Raw genomic sequence first — 19,072 nt, 5'->3', positions numbered from 1 at the left:
AAAATCCAATTGAACAATTGATTAAAAAAAATACAATCATATACCTGTGAGGTCAAGGCAACTTTATTCACATTTGGAAATAATAAAGGTGGATCATTTCGTTTGAAATCTGCCGATTAAAAGCTTACTCGTGATGCGCGTGAAGCCATCTATACCTCTCAAAATAATCAATTTAAATGCAACACAGCATGTGCGATATGAAGCAAACACAAAAACAATCCAGCATCATGAGCAGGTAAACCCACACCATCAGAAAAGGAATAAAATTAATCATCTGTAACGACTAAAACAACATTTCTGTTAAAAAGAAAAAGTGATGAAAAGTATTTTTTTTTCCAGTTTTTGTTCCAGAATATTAGGCAGGAATGTATCCAACATGATTTCCAAACAAAACACAAGAAAAAAAAAGTAATGAAATAAACATCCATTGGTGCTAATCATAAGACCCGAAGGCCAAACACTAAATGAGCATCGTTAAAGAGACACGCATAATTACAACGTAAAGAATTTAATATTAACCATGCTCAAGTTGATGTTAAATCACATAGAAAATGGCACAGTAAACATAAAACTTCTCTGATAGTGGGGGGTCGATGACCTGAAATTAAAATGCTAAGTATGTCCTTGTGCATTAAGTCTGAATATGATACATTCAAATGATCAATACGACATTAAAGCAAGCTTTTTAAAAGTGAGTGAACATTCAGATGCTTTATGATGATATTTACATAACTTTCCTTCTTGACTTGAAGAAGAGACACATCCATTAAAATAAAGATGAGACGGAATAAATAAATACATTTAAGAAACTGTCATTGATACAGACACTTCATGTGGGACACTGGTCACAGAAAACAGCACAAATCAAAAGACTTTAGGTTGTGACAGTTTACAGTGCACTTCAGGAGAGTTTAGAAGAAGCTCGTCTTGAGTTTAATGGTTGGTGTGGCTTGTACAGCGGGCTGAGCCTGTCTGGCTGCAGCTTTGGCTTTGCTGCTGGCCTGGTTGGCTCTAATGGCTGATTCCAAACGCGTTTTGAGCTCAGGCGCTGCACCGATTACGGTCTTGAAGGCAGCTGGGTAGAGGGGGCCGATTCGCATCAAGTTCTGAAGGGCAAAGTCATGCAGGCCTTTGGAGACTTGGGGAGCAGAGGAGATGGCATTTTCATCCAAAAGGTAAGAGACAAGAGTCGGCACAAGAAGAGCCAACAACTGCACCCCTGTTGAACAGAGAGAAGAGAAAGACAACTTAAACAAAAAAATAATGAGAAACTAATACACCAGATAACTCGCTGGAAGATCAGTTCATTTTGTTAAATGTGTATCAGAAAAAAACAAATCAACAGATGACATAAAAATATATATATAGTGTTAGGAATAAAAAAAAAAAAACTCTCTGTCTTCTCCAAGGTTCGCAAAATAGTTTTTGATGAGACAGATATTTATGCTGCACAAGATGTACCTGATCAGTTAAGATGAATAACATAACATGTAGACTAATGAAACGTCAAGCTGATGATTTTATGTGAAGAAGTACAGGATAATAACATGTAGCACCAACAAGCTTAGTAATACTGTGAAAACAGCAAATAATAATTAAACATCATTTAACTAGAGACTATTCTAATAATCACAACATTCCTGTTGTTTAATAAAGCAAAACAACTAGGAAGACAAATTCTGTTCAATGTAATCATTAGTTACTGAATTAAATATGATCAATACAATTAATTTTAAAGATGCATGCTGTGCAAACCAAGCTGTACTGCATATAATTCTTTATGATACCCCACAACTTTACTAGAGTACGTCTACACACACGAGTCCATCATTCTTAGAAAATAATTTGGCACATCCTGTGAAATACAGTCTAATGTTGAAATCAATACAGGAATTGACAGTAAAACAGTGCAGGGCTTCTAAATTTAGCATTTAATGCTTCACTGCTCTGATCTTTGGCAGCACACATCCAAAAGCACAGAGCTAAATACTTTTAGAGAGCTACTTTAACTGAGCTAAACACTTTAATGGAACAAATATGATCCTTTATTGGTCCATTAAGCAGAGACACACTTACTATTCTGCTCTTCACCCATGCTGACCAGATTCTCCAGGACCCTGATGCCCTCCTTCACAGCCTGCAGCTCGGCGGCGGTCCCAGGCCGACTGCGCTCCACCGCCTTCAGCTTCTCCACCATGGGTGGAGCCAGAGCGTGAATGTAAGGGGTAGAGAGCGCTCGGCTGGAGTGTTGAAACACTGACAGCAGCAGCTGGTAACACCGAGCCTGAAGCTGTGGAACAAGAAGCCAAAGAAGTTCTAACTAAACGGAGCTGCACACACACACACACACACAGTCCCATTCCACTTTTTATGAGTAATTAGCCACCCTCTTATGACTTTAAATATCTGGCAGTTGTTCAATACGAGTGTGTTTCTGACTGTATATCACGAATGTGTGACGAGCTGGAGGATCCTGTGCCGCGAGATGTCGCACTGCAGAAGTCTTTTTGTAGTTTTTAAATTCTATAGCGACCACAGACAGGCAAGGATTTATGATAATGAGAAACACATGTAACACAGGAATGATATTGTCAAAGACGACTGCTTTATTTGTGTGAGCGAGCTGAGGTCTCACCCCGGGATCACTGGAGTTGAGGGCGTTCTGGAAGCGCTCTATGCAGCCCTTCTGCAGCACGGTCACTCCGACGAGCTCGCCGCTGGCCGACAGCAGGAAGAGTGTGATCGCCGTCAACATACTGACTTCATCCATGTCGGGCCTGGACTCATCTGAAGCAGGCATAATAAACACAGTCACACTTTTTCCCTTTGTGCCTGTCCTCCATAAGCTGAGGTCCAGCACTGGAGCATCCTTTGCTTACCTGGCTGTGAGTACTCGAGTACAGATGCGAGGCTGCTTCTCACGAGGCCAGTCCACTCTGCCTGCATGCTCTCCTCCCGGGCCAGTGGAGAGGTGATGATGGTCTTGATGCCCTGCAGGGCCGCCGATACAGGCACGGGTACAGAGCTGTCAGGAGTCTTTACTGCAGTTTCCCTCAGAACCCCGGTGATCAGAAAGAGCACTGTGGGTAGGATGGTCATGCTTCCTACAAAGGGAATAAGAAACCGTGAGAAATCGAGAACAACGTGACAGTAAAACCACACCGTGAACATGTATATGAATAGTGTAATGAATAATTCCTGGTTCTATCTGTGCACAGCTTTGCCAGGAAGTCGTACTAATACACACACCTGAACAAAGTAGGCTTACAGTCCCAAAGGTCTTAAAAATGAAAACAGAGCCTTATTACCAGTGTGTAGAGTCACTGTCAAGGTTTGCCTTTGTGTGTTTCCCTTTAATATTTTGCACAGGCTGTGTGTGTTGCTGCAGTTTGCCTCGGGCCTCACCAGCGGGGGAGCAGAGCGAGGGCAGCTCTGCCAGGATGGAAACCGTGTTTGCCACCAGGCGAGCGCTTTCTTCGGGAAGTCGCTGAGGCCTGAGCGGCACATGGCTGGGCGACTCCTTCACGCGGGTATTAAGCTGCGGTAAGTGACGGACCAGGATGAAGACGAGCAGCTCCATGGCTGCAAACACCAGAGACTTGCCGGGAACCAGCTCCCCGGTGTCTCCTCCTTCCCCCAGGATGGCCTGAGACTCTTTCTCCTCCTCTTCCTCTTTGCCTAAACAACATAACAGTGACCTAATTTAATGAAAGTAAGCTTCGTTCCAAAAGGACCTATCCATGAATATGCATTTAGAGGCTTTCTGATCAATTTTAACCGACTTGTTCAAAACAATCTAAATGCATCAGTGGTGTTCCTGACCCTTGTTGGTCCTCTGTTGCTGCATATGGTCCTGTGCAGCTCTGATGGTTTCCTGCACCACAGCAGTGACTTGGAGCTGGACGGCAGGGGGATCCCGGGTCAGAAGCAGCCGGTGGAGCACATTCAGGAGCTCCACTGCAAGCAGCTACAACAGAAAACATGAAATGTTCCATGTTTAAAAATATCAAACTGACTCACACAAAATATCTCACAATACCTGTTGTGAATATATGACTTGACAATATTAATAATGGTACAAAACCTAAACTGTCCTTCCTTGGGTCAAGTTCAGTCAACAATCACAACCAAAGTGCTGACTTGACAGTTTTCCACAGGACCGTCACTTTTACCTTTTGTTCCTCAATACCATGTGAAGGGTGTTAGAATGCTGCATCACAGCAGATTTGTGGAAAGTGAATTGAAAAGACAAATTATTTAATGACTGGAGCTTTGGCAGGAAAGATTTTAGTGCATTAAATGCTTCTGTCTGCTGATAGACTTCCTGTACCTGAATCACTTTCCACCTCTCCGCGGTGCCAGAACCAATCAGAACTGGTAATATCGGGCTTGGCTGGCCGAGCCAACTGAGCTGACCTCAAGAAAATCTCTGGGACGCTGTCCAAAGGAAATAAGAGACTCTCCACTTCATAACTGAGACAAGCTGAAGGCGGCCACCAAAACAACCAGGGCGTCCACGGCGCCTCGGCAGCTCCACAGATCGACCGCCTTCATGTCACAAACACATTGTTGGCGAGGTTCATACTGAAGCAGGCCAAACCAAGCACTGGAAATATACACGAAGAAGCTTTTCAGAAGTTTTCAGAAGTCTCATTTTTAACTCCTCTTGTCAAATGCTGAGATATATACAGTATATATATATATATATATATATATATATATTTTTTTTTTTTTTTTTTTTAAATGTTCATGCACCAGTACAACCACAACTAAAATTTTAGATTTAGATAAATCTAAAGTACAGATTTTGTCACATTCATATGAAAAGACAATGTTACTTTTGCATGATAATCTAGTTTTTTGATTTGCTTCAAAATATAAAATGCGAATAAAAAGATTAGGACACATTTTGTCCACACTCACAATATAAATCTTTCACAATATTTCTCTTGACTAAAGTCTGTCCTCTGTTCTTACCTGGTCTTCTGCTATATGGGTTTTCGCACAGGGGGATTCCAGCAGAGTGCACAGGGCCTGCAGGCAGGACATCACATGTTCAATGGGCTCCTCCGGCCGGGGGAAGCAAAGAAACTCGATGCTGACACCTGAGAGACAAAACACAAAAATGCACTTAGAATGTTCAACCTCCTTTAAAAAGAAATCCACTCTATCACAAACGGCAGATGTGGGGTGACGTCAAGAGGGTAAACAAGTGGATATTTTTTGCATTTTTGGCATTTTTTTAAGTCATATTTCTGTGTACTGGCTAAAACACATCAAGACATATATTAAATGCTCCATTCCAATGAGGGAGTTTCTTTACCTAACATTAGATGCATCCGGTCTTTGACAGACTCCTCAAAGCTCTTTGCCGTGGCTGAGCCTCCGTGAGGGAGGACAGCGGCCTTGGAGAGCGCTGGAGTGACGTCCTCCTGCTCTTCGCCTGCTCCAAACCCAGTGCTGTTCAGCCACAAGGCCACTGCATGCAGGACGGGGGCCCAGGAGCCGCGATAATGAAGCCTCGCTGTGTCTATAGTCTCTGGGGTGTAGAATGCTCCACCTAAAAAAAAAAAAAAACTGTATTACTACCAACATCATCTGAAAAGGAAACATTATGCTATTGATTTGCAAACCATTAATTTTTAACAATCTATTTTTGTCAGCATGCTTGAATATTTATTTAACCTACTGAGCAATACTTTTAGAGGCGTTTTTAATGACATCTCATCAAAAATGTTCAGAATCACATTGGAAGTAGGGGAAAGTGATTTCTCGCACCGTCGGCCGGGAGCTGACTGGAGAACTCGGCCGGCAGAGTGAGCAGAGCGTAGTCTCGCAGCATGGCCAGCCACAGGCGGCTCAGCGAGGGCAGCTCCGGTTGCACCAGCGTGATGAGACTGTCGGGCGGAAGAACGTCGGCGTTCAGGTCCTCCTCGTCCTCGTCTACATTTCTGACTGGTTTGGCCGGCTTGGATTCGGCCTCTTTTTTGATTTTCATTGCCACCACGTACACCTGAGAAAGAGAGTCAGGATCTGTTGTATCTTCATTTGGCGAACGCCAGATGAGACGCCGATGTTTGGACTTCATTCTGACCTCCGCCCACGCTTTCAGCACGGCCAGCTTCTCCATGGTGGTGGCGCTCTCGCTGTAGAGCTGGCTGGATGAGCCCTTCCCAGCCTGCACCTTGTCCAGCGACGACACCAGAAGATTGTGGACTCGTCGCAGGTCATTGAGGTCACTGACCACGCCGCTGCCAATCCACGTACTGCACACCTGCGGACGATTTTAAAACCCGTGTTAGACATCTGAATATAAAGAACCGCCATGTTAGAGATGGAGAAATTTAACACACATTTATAAGATTACGCCTCCTCAGAAGAGAACGGTTGATACGGTGTCAGGCAGTCAAGGGCGGGAGTCTCCTTGAATAAAGCTATAAAAGCTTTACAATATGCAAATAGAGCTTAGCTGTGCTCACTTAAACCGATTGGTTGTGTCCTGCAATATTCACACACACGTTATATTTTAAATATTTCTTATATAAAATAAATACTTTGTAGTTATCATGCAGAAAATAATCTTTCTGAAGTGACTGAAACACTATCTGTGTTTTCAAAAAGATTTCTTTCCACAAATGGGACATTAAACTACCTCGCCTCTCACACACTCTTTGTTAGTCAAATAAGGGAAAGAGCATCAAACCAAACAAATAACAAGTGCTTGGATCTGAGGGGATTACGGCTATCATTGCAATGAAATACATGTGAAAAACAAAAGTTCCAACAATAACACAGCTGGCTGCTGGATGCTGTGAACACTGCTGCACTTGTGTGGAACGCACCTCAGACAGGAATGCACAGGAAAATGATAACAGACCCAACCCATCCACTGCGTCTCACCTGGCAAGCTTTGGCTGTTATGTCAGATGGTGTATCGGGTGAAAATGCAGGTCTGAGCGCGGCTCCAACCTAAACATACACAAGTTACATGAATTTAACTTTGCACTCGAGTTCATACTTTTGGACTTGTGCACTAACTCACATTGGCCTGGTACTGTTCCAGAATAACGTGCCCCGGAAACTCCGGCTCTGGTACAGATGCAAACTTTTTAATGATGTCCTCTAGGGCCTGCAGGCCAGCCATCCTCAGCTGGTTACTGTGGTCTGTGGCAGCCATGAACGCCATGCGGATGAGGTCAGATAAATGGAGCACCAGCAGATCGCCTGGATGGACAAAGACGACAGGAAAACAAAGACTGAACAAGGAAGTAAAACCTCTTTCCAAACACTGAATAGCAATACTGAACCAAAACATACACGTGGTACATTTTGCAGTAATTTAATCAGTCAGTTATTATTCAATTTCATAATCCTCTGCTAATGGGATGTTAGATGCTACAAGAAGTGTCTAATGAATGTCTGCGTTTTGTTTTTTTTACACCCTTCGTGGTTAAATCAGGCTTACCAATTTCTCTGAGCTTGCAGAGAATTAGAAACACCCACATCAACTCAGTGGCTGAGAAATATTTGAGTTTGAGCTTGAAGTGTACCTTCCAAGGGATTAGTTGAACACACCGTCACACAGACAAACCGTCCACAATTTAGCTTTGGAGATTTAGGAGCTGCAAAGTCACTATGCTCTTCCTCCTCACTCCACATTTTAGAGAAACCTGCAAGAATGCTGGCTCTTCGATTCACAAAACATGTCCTTGCTCTTTGATGATTCATAGAAAATATTCTTTATTCCATCTTACCAAACAAATTCTGTGTGCGTGTGTGTGTGTGTGTGTGTGTCACTTTGTCCAAGAAGTGACAATAGTCCTGCCACAACAAAAGCAAGAACAGAACACAATGTATGGAGCGGTTGCATAAGTCAATCACAATTTTTCGAAGTGAGTTTTGAGCTCGTCTCCAGTCGTCTCTCCGCATGATAAATTGTACCTTTGGGGTTCTTGGCCTGCGCAGAGCGAGCAGACGCCAAGTCGAAGTGTGCTTTATCTGCATTCTCACACAGCAGGATAATACGGCACAAGCAGTCTGCGGCAAACACCCGCGTCACCCAGCGAGGCGCCACGGAGGGTTTGGACTTGTCGTCGTCGCCCAGGCCGGTGAACATGGTGTCGTCGTCCATCTCATCTTTCTTCTCTGAGTCCTCCTCATCTTTTTCCACCTCGAATGTAACGGCTCCTCCTACGTCTGAAAGAGGAGAGAGACACATCTTGTGACACTGAATCTTAAAAAGAGAAGCTTTAGGTTGTTGTTGTTTTTAAGTTTACCTGTAGTCGCTGCGAGGACATCTTTGCAGAGTTTCAGCCAATGAGAAAGCTTTTCGACAGCGAGAGAGGACAGCATGTGGCCAAGTGTGTCATGAATGTCAGAACAGAGCTTCCTGTCCGTCTCTCGGTCCAGCATGCCAAACAGAACGCCCTCCAGGCCAGTTTCCGTGATGTTCAGATCTAAACCAAGAACACAGTCAACAAAGTGAGGCCGCAGTATCTCACAGAGGTTTAGTCATCAGACACAACGCTCCGATTAGACCCCAAATCCGTTCTCACTGATCGCGGTGTTGTCTTTGCTGTCTCCCGCTCTCTTCGCCAGGCTCATGGCGTATTCACACACCTCCGCAGCTTCTCTCTGAGCAAGCTGCCTCAGGCAGGCCACGGCAGCACGGCGCAGCAACAGGTGAGAGCTACACAGGTGCACCTGCGGGAGACCCACGGTACGGCGGGAAATCACGACTCAGATTATAACCACTTGCAACTTCACTGCGTGTGGTGCGTCACGGCCGGGGCTTACACAGAGGCAGGGCACCAGGCTGGACAGGTTGACGTGGCGGGGAGCGAACATGTGCAGTTGCTGCAAACACGAGATGGCAGCTGCCTGCACCAGGGAGTCGGAATGGTCCTGCATTATGGCACAGCCGACCAGGCAGGAAGAGCGGATGGTGGAAATTGTGGCTCCGTTGCCTTAGAAAAAACAAAAAGATATAGAAATCAAAAATACACATTCAAAAAACAACATATTAAGCTTCTAGAGGACACACTGCAGGCTTTGCAGAGTGCACTGATGGCACGCAATAAAGCCGAATTGATTCCACTGCCACCTGCTGGTGAAGAAATGGTACAACGTATGGTGCAATATGTCATGTATTTGTTATTAATCTGAAATCAATATACTCTGCAAGTTATGCAACGTCTCAACAACATTTTTGTAATGAGCTCCTGGCATATCTACTAAAATCAGCATTCTTTACAGCTTGGCCCAGCCCCCATTTTGTACTGCACTATAAGATTGTGCTTCAGGACAGTGTATTGATCCACTCAAAGAAGGAGCAAGAGGAATAAGTAACAAAACACTCGCTGAAGTGCTTCCTAAGCCCACCAGAACATGAGCCCAGAAACGCTAAACATGCTGCAGCTTTTAAGTCACGCCACGTGATCCAGATGACGGCGCAGTAAATGTACACTCTATTGGAGAAGCGCTGTTAAATTCAAGAGCGAGCAGCACAAAGAGCACATTGTGAATTTGACATTGAGCTCCTTTAATGACAGCGAGCAATGTAATGGCCACACTTTCACGTGCAGGGTTGTAACTACTGCTCCCATTACCTTGCAGCTCTGGCCCCACAGTGGTGATGAGAGCCCCGAGACAGCGGCCCAAACACTGGTGCACTTCAGTGTGAGACGGGGGCACCGTAAGCAGCAGGGTAAGAACCAGGGACAAAGTCGGCTCCACATAGCCTCTGTACATCGGACCACTTGAGTCCACAATCAGAGCCAGGGAGTGTAGAGCCCAGGTCTGGTTAAAAATGAAACAAAGAAAGAAATCATAATCATAACGAAAAAAAAAAAAAAAAAACTCCAGTGAGCACATTTTGGCAATCCTTTCCTCCTGAGTAATTTACTGTACCTGGACCTCATGAGAAGAGCCATCCTGGGCGAGAGCCAACAGGATGCTGACACTGGTCTTTAAGTGCTGACCAGAGCCAATTCCTCCAACATATCGATGCAGACAGCCAAGAGCCAGTGAATGACCCGTCCTTGAAACCACATCCCGAGCAGACTTCAGTCTGTAAAAGCATATATGAACCACCTGATCAAACTTGAAGTGGAGGACAGAATCATCTCAGGACAAATAGCAAAAAACTGAAGTATTGCAGTAAAACAGTTGATCCAGCTCTGGATTTATAGCCGGTTTTTATAGACTACCGTTGTTTTGGACAGGAAAAAAATAAATCCAGAAAACCAGGAAAATAAAGAGACAAACTTACTTGTCAAAGCTGGTCTGTGCCATCCTGGCGATGAACGTAGCCTCTCCCACCACCTGTGCCATCCTGCCCAAAGCCTCGCCGGCAGCACAGCGCAGGATGGGATTAGGATTGTCCAAAGCTCCCATCACTAAAGCCAGAGCTGACTTACGCACCTCCTCGGGACCCAGAGTGCTCTTGTTCTCAGCCAAACCCTTCAGTTAAGAAAAGGCACATGGTTTCTCATAGTTCTGGGTAATCCTAACAATTAAATATGACACTGCCTTCGGGGGATAACCTGCACTTTCTATTACCTTGAGGGCGCTAAGTACTGCAGTGAAGATGTTCAGCTGGACTGCCTGTTGTCGAACTCCTTTAGCCTGCTTTATGCACTCAGCGAAGTGGTCAAGCATCTGCAGTCTGAAACACACACAAACTGAGTCAAATTCTCAATATTTCTCAATATTTTGGAAAGTATTGACAATGACTTTTTTGTGAAAAACCAAACAAACAGCTTGCCTGTGCTTGAAGGACACGTGAGGGAAAACCACACCGAACAGAGCCACTGAAGCATCAATGACAGACACACCCAAAGGGAGAGGCCCGGGAATGGCCTCCCCGACAGGGACACGCAGGTAGATTGAGGAGGGATCATGTTCCAGAGCTCCACTGCCTGATGCACTGTTGGGCTGCAGCTGTTCAGCAAAATTGATTCAGTCAGACTAATGACCATCAACATTTACATCCAGATATCTTTTTCTTTTTCAGAAAGGTGAAAGATCAAATGATCTATTTAAAGATTATTTAAACTATTAGCTTAAATTAGTTTAGATTTTCCACATCACAGATGATTCACTAACCTGATCCTCTATGGACTTATGGTCAGTCTCTTGCAGCCAGGAGCCCATGAGCACGCTGTCGTCATAGTGGCACAGAGAGCGCAGCAAGGAGGTGGTGGTGTTGGCCGAGTTGTCAGTCAAAGTAAACTCTGCCACCAGCTCCCTCAGCAGAGCATTGAAGCTGCCTGTACAAGACGATTACAAATGTTTAAACTCCTTTAGTAAATAGCCCAACCCCTGTGAATCGTAATGTATCAGTGACGTTTACCTTCATAAGTCTTGGGAGGCAAGAGGGCCAAAATGTCGTACAACCTCAGCCTCACCATGGCTGCACTGGCTTTCAGGTGAGCGCCGTGGACCTTAATGATTGCAGGAACACTGAAAGACATTTGAAATGTTTCAATAATTTTACACATCTTACAAAAAAGAAAAAAGTTTATTAAAGCATTGCACTCACTGTGACATCATGGTCATTGCACACTCAATAGGAGTCATCAGTCTGCGGATCACATCTTCAGTGAGAAGCTCGGGACAGTGTGCCACAAAACTGCGCATAGCTAAAGAAGAAAGGGACCAATGAAAGACCAATCTTAGAACTGTGTATCCGGACATTAGATAGCGTCTGCTGTAACACGTTGAAGCTGCCATTCTTTACCGCAGAGAGCTCCAGCTCGGCCCTCCAGGGTCACCTGCCAGGTGAAGGCGTCTCCCCGGGCCTTTTCAGCCTCCAGCTCCTTCTGGGAGCGAGGAAACACATTCCTCCACAGCAGGAGCATTTTGGGGAGATGATAACGCACGAGCGAGGCACCTGCCGCACACAGAACAACACGGTGAGGGAAGCAGCCTCGACGAAGAGTGAGGAGGGGGAGGTTGACAAGAAATATACAATGTCCGATATTTACCCAAAGTCATGAGGGCTCCCAGTAGGAGCCATCCAGCCTGCGTCCGCTGGAGAGAGAGGCGACTGTTCTGAGCTGCCGTCCGCAGGAGATCTTCGGCGATGCTCACCACCAACTGCAGGGAGGAAACGGACGATTCAGTCTGCACGAGGAAATCGTTGCTCCCACAAAAAGGTCAACCGAGAGAAAGAAGGGAGAAAGGTTATGGTGAGAAGACACAGACCTTGCCCTTGGAGTGAGGAATGCCGAGGGGGCACTGGTGTACGCCTCCCAGCAGAGCAGCCATGGCAAAGCTGTAGCCGCTCACGGCCTCCGGCGAGCTCTTCAGGTTGTTGATTCTCTCAGCGCAGCGGTCCAGCAAGGGGGTCAACTGATAGGGCAGCGCCACGGCGACGCAGCGCAGGCACCAGGCTGCCGCCAAACGTGCTGCCATGCTCGGGTGCAGCAGCACTGAGGTCACAGTGTCAAGAAGGCCTGGAGAGGGCGATATGGGACACAGTTTAGGCCCAGTAATTCATTCCCTCTGATGGTTACTACTCTATTAGACACAATCCTACTTCTGAATTGTGTGTTTCTCACCTATAGACGGTTCCTGGATGAGCGGTGAAGCCGTGGCGCTCAAACTCTGAACTAAGCTGCCCAACTCTTTGAGGGCACACACCATGACGTGCTGGCTGGCCGAGACATCAGCTGCCCCCACCTTGTTTTCTCCACTGATGTCATTCACTACAGCCTCTGGAAAAAACAAAAGCAAAACGGGGGAAAAAGACTTTACTAAGGATTTGTTAGTGTACAAGTATAAGACAGTAAATCATTTCTGAGTCATTACTAAATTCCACACATTTAAAATCAAGCAGCATTTAAACAGTTACTACTTCAAAACCGTTTGTAGCACTGATGGATTAAGTTATTTCCCCCCATTATTCCAATGACAGAATATTCCCCGGTTAGCCTCAGGGCTTGGGGGCCTTTCTGTGTCAAATTTGATGTTCTCCTACAATCCAGATTTCAATTTGTTGAATTGATGTAGGTAAACTGACTGTAACTCAGAATGTGTGTGTGGTCGTCTATTTCACCATCGAGGAAACTCTGCAGGGGGCACGCTGCATTTTACCCATGTAAATTGAGATCACCTCCAGCCTACCCACAACATTAAGTTCAATGAAGAAGATGTAGAATATGGATGAATGTAAATGTTAAAACAATCTGGTCCTGAACGCCACACTAGGCCACTCAGTGCTACCATTTGTGAATATAAAAGATCACACTGTTACATTGCCAGAATTTTAGAGCTCTGAGGGGTTTTTTTTTTCTACAGAACAGTAATTAGACGGATAAAAGTGACAAATATAAACAATAGCATTAGGTACCTCTACCCTCTGAGCTCTAAATAAGCAACATTCAAAGCTGATTGATTGAAAGGAAAGAGTCAATCAAGTGACTTAAGGAATAGTACAGCTGCTTCTTGAACTGTGCTTCAATTTGATCTTCACACAGGGATTCAACTGAAGGGTACAGAAAGAGACATACACGAGGAGGTCCCACTCCCATCGTGGCTCCAGGTGACATTTCCCTAGTAACATTTAAGCGGTGGCATTTATCAAAGTCTCATTTCAAGAAGCCTCGCAGATCCAGTTGCTCGGAAAAAAGCTACACAAAGCACAGAGCGAACAATAAAGAGCCCTGGGATCACGTTGTGAGAGACGCCATCGTAACATCTTTTTTTAAAAAAAATGAAAGACGAAGAAAAAAAAAAGAGAAAGAGAGATATTGTCATATGGATGTACTTTATATATGTAGGTTGCAGGGCAAATCAGAGTAAGGATCATCCTTTTTGAGTGAGAAATGATTGTGAAAACAATTAATATGAGGATGTAATGTAGAAAATTAAAAGAAACTGGAGCAGCACACGTGCAATTATGTCATGTTTATGTAGGGTGAAATTAACTTCTCTGTATTAAGTATCAGAGAATTTATTAGCACATGCAGCTTTTCTGCCAAGTGTAAGCCAGATGCAAGTAGTCAGAAAAGTTGTGTTATCTGCTCTTCAGGGACTACGACGCAATAACAGAATGTCATTCACAGTCAAAACACCATGAAACCTGTGCGGTAATGCAAGCATGAGTAATTCACATGCTGATCTCGCAATGGGTAATGCTACTGACGTTATGATGATAGTGCTTGTGGTTAAAAGATGTAAATAAAAAAAAAAAAAAAGGGGGGAGTGATCCAGGAGGCAGAAAACATGAAAGAAAGCAAAAATAAAACCGATAAAGCCATCTTTGCATGCAACAGACAAAAGAAGAGCCACCTCTACACAGTTCAAGCACAAGCCATGCAGGAATATTAGAAACTACATGAAAGGTGAATTAAAGGTGATAATAATGGATGAGTACTTACTCTGTAATGCTCTGAACCGTGATATTTCCCCCCCATCCTCCTTACCCACAGCCCTCATTTGCTTGCTGATGGCTTGGCAGATTTCTTTGCCGGCTGCTATTTGCGCTTTCTCTCCGAGTAAGCCGCCAAGGGTGGCACGTAGCATGAAAGACACACAGCGCCGTGAGTACACGGCCTCAACGTGCGTCTGTGTGGCTCGGGGGTGAGACACCAGGTCCAAGACGTGGGAGAGGAACGTGGCGAAGTTGCGCTCCAGCCACTGACCACCGAGTGTCGTAACAAACACAACGTAAGCCTGGGGAGAACGGAGGGTCAGCGCGTGAGGTGGGAGAATCAAAACAGCACAGTCTCTTCGGTGTTAATTGTGTCCGAGAGTTCACCTCACCTGCGTGACACCCACTCGCACCTCCCTGCTGACAGAGGCTCCCCCTTTCAACATCTCTCCGCCGCTTTTCAGGAAGCCAGAGCCGCCGCGGAGGAAGCCTGTGGCCATGAGCTCCAGCACCTCCTCCAGAGTCGCCCGCTTTATATTCTGGCGCATCACTGGAAAGAAAAAAGAAGTGAGACCATCAGCGACAGAAAAAAAAAATGTAACAAATGTAAATAAATAACACAAACTGTCACTTCACCCACCAGCTGCTTGTTTGGGCATCAGGGCCGTGGCCATGACCGTCCCCAGCAGTTTAGCCACCGCCACCCGCACGCCATAGTTTGACCCTTCTAGTGCTTTGAAACACAAAGTGGCCAAGTTTTCCAGTTCTGTGGTCCACATGAAGACTGCTTCATTCTGCAGCTCCAACAGACACTGAGGGAGAACACAGACAGCGCGCTCCCTCTCAGTATCCACAGTCAGCATGGAAATGATTTCAGATGTGTCACACACATGCAGGTGATTTTTCCCTATGACACATCAACAATGTTCTCAGAACACTGCATTCTACCTTTTTTCCAAAGAGGATATTATTATTTAGAAAAGAGAAAATGAAATGACGAACTGGGCAAACTCTAATGTTTAATCTCTGAGTGCTTCATGAAAAAAGACCGAAGACTTCAGTTTTAAATGTAAATGATCAGCCTGTCTAAAAGCAGCATCACAAAACAATTCCATTTGTGCTGCTCATCACATAAAACTGCCAAGCTGTACTTTCCTGAAATATCTTTACGCTGACGTCAACCAATGAACGTTAAATCTGCTGAATTGTCATGCGTTGGTTGTTTGATAACTTCACTGCGCAGCGCAAACTCTTAACATGGTAAGAATCTCTACAGCGAAGTCAATGTAACACGCAGTAAGTGCATCTGTGCGCTTGACTGAACAACGCTTCAGCCAAAACCTTCCAGGCACCACGGAGCGGCTTTCTGAGACGAACCTTGGCGACTGCACAGCGTACAGCCATTGACCTGTCTGTCAGCAGAGAGCGGGCGTTCTTGTAGATATCTCTGTGGCATGACGCTGCAGCTCCTCCCAGGCCGCTCAACACCTTCTGCAAGCTGAGGAGGATCTCCCCTCTGCCTTGAGACTGCATTGATAAAGACAACGACAGAAACAAAACTGCTGAAAAACAAGTTTCTTCTACTTTACGTTAAACATTTGCCACTGTTCAACACTACACAGTATAACCTCATGAAAAGCATTGTGAGAAGTGAAAGCTGGATGTTGATTCAGCGTGTTGTGGTAATTACATCATTGTTCTGTAACTCTGTACCCAAAAACTTAACAGAACATTAATATGAATATAACATACACAATACATCAAACGTTTCTCCACAAGAAAAAGTTGTAAAACCAAATCAAACCGAAAGAGCTGAATGGTCATCATTCTGCTTTACAGAACTAGTACAAACTGATCACATCATTACATAATGTGAATAACTATACTAAATATCTTCATCCTAATCAGTTACTTGATATATTTAAGAAATAAAAATACTTTTGCATACTAAAACATTTTGTGCAAGCCTCGTGTGTTTGAACGCCATACCTCTGCACTCTTTAATGCCTTCAGAAGGTTGTTAATTGTGTCTGGAAAGGAGCTTCCCAGCATCCGGCCCATCTTCTCATAAAAAGCCCCCACACAGGCCACAGCAGCGCTGCAGGGTGAGCATTTTAAAATCATTTAACATATACATCATGATGAGATGCAAAATAATCTCCAAGCTTACTATTAATTAATTGTCATAGTATTCACCAGTCTCCTCTAAATCCCTCAAGTTAGAGGACACGAACTTCAAATAATACAATCCTGAATGCTATTTGGCCATTTTTGATACTTCAGCAGAAAAAATATATATCAGCACTATTTAAGAATAAAACATTTACAAAGCTTAACAAGTTTTTACACATATACATTTTTAATTTGCTTTCAAATATTTCAAAGAAACTAAATGGAACTCTGATATTTTGTGTCATTTTTTTTTTTATTTGTAGCTATTAACAACCACAGTGTTGATCACGTGGATAAGATATCAAAAATTAAATACAAAACTTTGCCATGATTGCAAGTCAAACAATTAACCGGCTATTCTAAAAACACTGCAGCAGGATCATAGCAGGTTTTTGAGTTTTAAACCTCATTATGAACACAAATAAATCCTATACTATGAATATAGAGCAATATGTCTGCAAATAAAATGTTGCTTCATCTACTTTTAGTGTCCATCAATGCCCATAAGAAATATGGCACTATATCTGCTCATGTATTCTTAATCCCACCCATTTAAACATGAAATGTCAATCTGCAGATTAACATTTGGCTTAACTACTAATACCCATCAAGATGGACCGGCTGTATATGAGTGCCACTCTAAAAGCAATGCTGAAGAGCTTTTACTTTTATTCATATACTCTGTAGTCCAATGAAAATACGAATAAATCTGAACTCACAGCTTTGTTGGCAAGTATGCAGGTGTGTCATCCTTGCTTTTGATGATTTCATTGCATTTATCCAGAGTCTGAAAGACAGTGAAAGTGTCGCCTATGCTGTAAAGGGTAGCAAGGTTTTTGGCCAGAAGTTTTCTTGTTGGAGGTCCGGGGGCACTGCTGATGAGTCCTGTAAGCTGCTCAACCAGCTTCTTCTGTTTCTCCTTCACATCCACCTACGATTCAAGGACAAAAAAGAAAACGTCTGAGTTTCATAATTCTAAAATGAAATGGCAACGAGATACTGCCTCTTGCCCAGAGTCAGTTTGTCACAATTAACTTGCAATCCAACTAAAGACCATTTGAAAATAGAAAATGGATGTAAAAAAATAAAGTGTTAACCCTGTAAAGCAATGTGAGACTCTCAATAGTCACCTTATTTGCAGCCACAAGCACTTTATCCAAAAAACGGAGCCACTCAAAGATGAAGACCGGCCGCTTTGCTTCGGTGATCTGGGCCAAAGCATCTTCGTTGAGCAGCAAACTGTGAGCCAGCTCCATGGTGAGGACCTTCAAACACAGCGCTGTACAACCTTGGTCCTGTAACGCGATATTGAACATAGTTTGTCAAAAATGGTGATGCTTACATGATCACACCTGGTTCTGAGGATTCATTTGCTTCTTATTTATCAGTTAAGAGATTATAGATGGGAGATACATTCAACAGAAATAGATTCATTTGATAATTTTAATTACCAAACATTTCATTAGGCAGGTAAAGCATTGATGCCAAGGTAAAAGTAATTTTCAAGGAATGTGTAGTTAGAAAATGATATTTTGATGACGAACATAACATCAAGATCATATATGCCAATACTTTCTGATCTGAAATACATTTTTACAGTGAACCCAACAACACAAAAAACTCACCCTGATCTGCCATAAATTAGGTTTCTTCACAGAAAAAAAATATTAAAGCAAGAGACCTGGTGAATCTAGGTCTAAAACCGAAGGAATGAAATTCACCAATGACAAAATACATTTGGATTCAATTCACCTTTGGTTTACATGACAAAAATAATCCGGTATGGCTTCCGAAAGGATCAATGACTGATCGAAAATGCCAAACTCACCAAGTCAACGTTGAAGAAAATGAATAAGACAAACCCTACTGCTGTAAATTAATAGTTCTCTGAATTTTTGGTGTTTTGTTTCTGCCTGCAAGACAACCAAATCGGAGCAGGTCAACTTAGGTGCCGACAACGGAGATCATCAGTCATCACCCTGCGACAGGAGGCTACATCAGAGGGTCATTAAATACAGCCACAATTTTTATAATATGACTTGTCCAGTGACACAAACTGTGCCGTATGCGGCATTGATGGTATTGACACTGTGGTGGTCCTGAGGTGACAGCTGGCAGCCTCCAGCTGTTGTCAGGCGAGCTGGTTAGCAACCACCCACAAGCTAGCTACTTCATTAGAGGAACAAGCTAAATTCCGGGTAGACTGCCACGGGAAACGAGTTTCAGGAACATTTACTTGTATTTGCAACTTTTACCGAGTCCACAAACTTTCAAGTGTAACCCTAAGCTTGAAAATGTTGCTTTTCGTAGCCAAATTGTTAATCTTACCCGTGTTTTGATGACCCAGGATGAATGACGACGAGTAGCAACGGTGTCACTTTTAATCGTTTCCGACTTGAAACCGAAGATATGCGAAGATTCGCCAATGTCATGAATTAAAACAAAAACCGGTGAATAAAGCAAACTATTTGTTAGGATACTATCTGTTTATCTTTTAATGCGCCTGCCTGTTTGGGGGAAATG

At 43.8% G+C, this 19,072-nt stretch overlaps 1 protein-coding gene across 2 annotated transcripts; it reads right to left on the bottom strand.

Moving 5' to 3' along the window:
- Nucleotides 1-47: 47 nt before the first annotated feature.
- On the bottom strand, nucleotides 48-19,026 carry heatr5b (HEAT repeat containing 5B). 2 transcript variants are annotated; one of them, XM_030106161.1, is made up of 36 exons: nucleotides 18,878-19,026; nucleotides 17,680-17,844; nucleotides 17,269-17,480; nucleotides 16,367-16,475; nucleotides 15,755-15,904; nucleotides 15,018-15,189; nucleotides 14,770-14,927; nucleotides 14,385-14,679; nucleotides 12,564-12,719; nucleotides 12,208-12,458; nucleotides 11,988-12,099; nucleotides 11,741-11,893; nucleotides 11,543-11,642; nucleotides 11,354-11,463; nucleotides 11,107-11,270; nucleotides 10,766-10,941; nucleotides 10,561-10,666; nucleotides 10,271-10,461; nucleotides 9,910-10,069; nucleotides 9,609-9,798; nucleotides 8,797-8,966; nucleotides 8,556-8,703; nucleotides 8,277-8,456; nucleotides 7,942-8,196; nucleotides 7,043-7,224; nucleotides 6,901-6,969; nucleotides 6,095-6,274; nucleotides 5,779-6,013; nucleotides 5,324-5,560; nucleotides 4,978-5,105; nucleotides 3,823-3,967; nucleotides 3,406-3,678; nucleotides 2,880-3,104; nucleotides 2,636-2,787; nucleotides 2,077-2,290; nucleotides 48-1,219 (listed from the first exon to the last, which is right to left on the bottom strand). In XM_030106161.1, exons 2-36 carry the CDS (start codon nucleotides 17,803-17,805, stop codon nucleotides 912-914), a joined length of 6,192 nt encoding a protein of 2,063 aa, XP_029962021.1. In that variant the 5' UTR covers nucleotides 17,806-17,844; nucleotides 18,878-19,026; the 3' UTR covers nucleotides 48-911. The 2 variants fall into 2 exon arrangements, with proteins under 2 accessions (XP_029962021.1, XP_029962022.1); XM_030106162.1 differs by having other exon boundaries at nucleotides 912-1,219; nucleotides 14,430-14,679.
- Nucleotides 19,027-19,072: the final 46 nt, after the last annotated feature.

Source organism: Salarias fasciatus, chromosome 13 (assembly GCF_902148845.1).
Source record: "Salarias fasciatus chromosome 13, fSalaFa1.1, whole genome shotgun sequence".
Lineage (NCBI taxonomy): Eukaryota > Metazoa > Chordata > Actinopteri > Blenniiformes > Blenniidae > Salarias > Salarias fasciatus.
The sequence above is the reverse complement of the archived record's forward strand: the minus strand, read 5'-3'. Positions and strand labels throughout refer to the sequence as shown.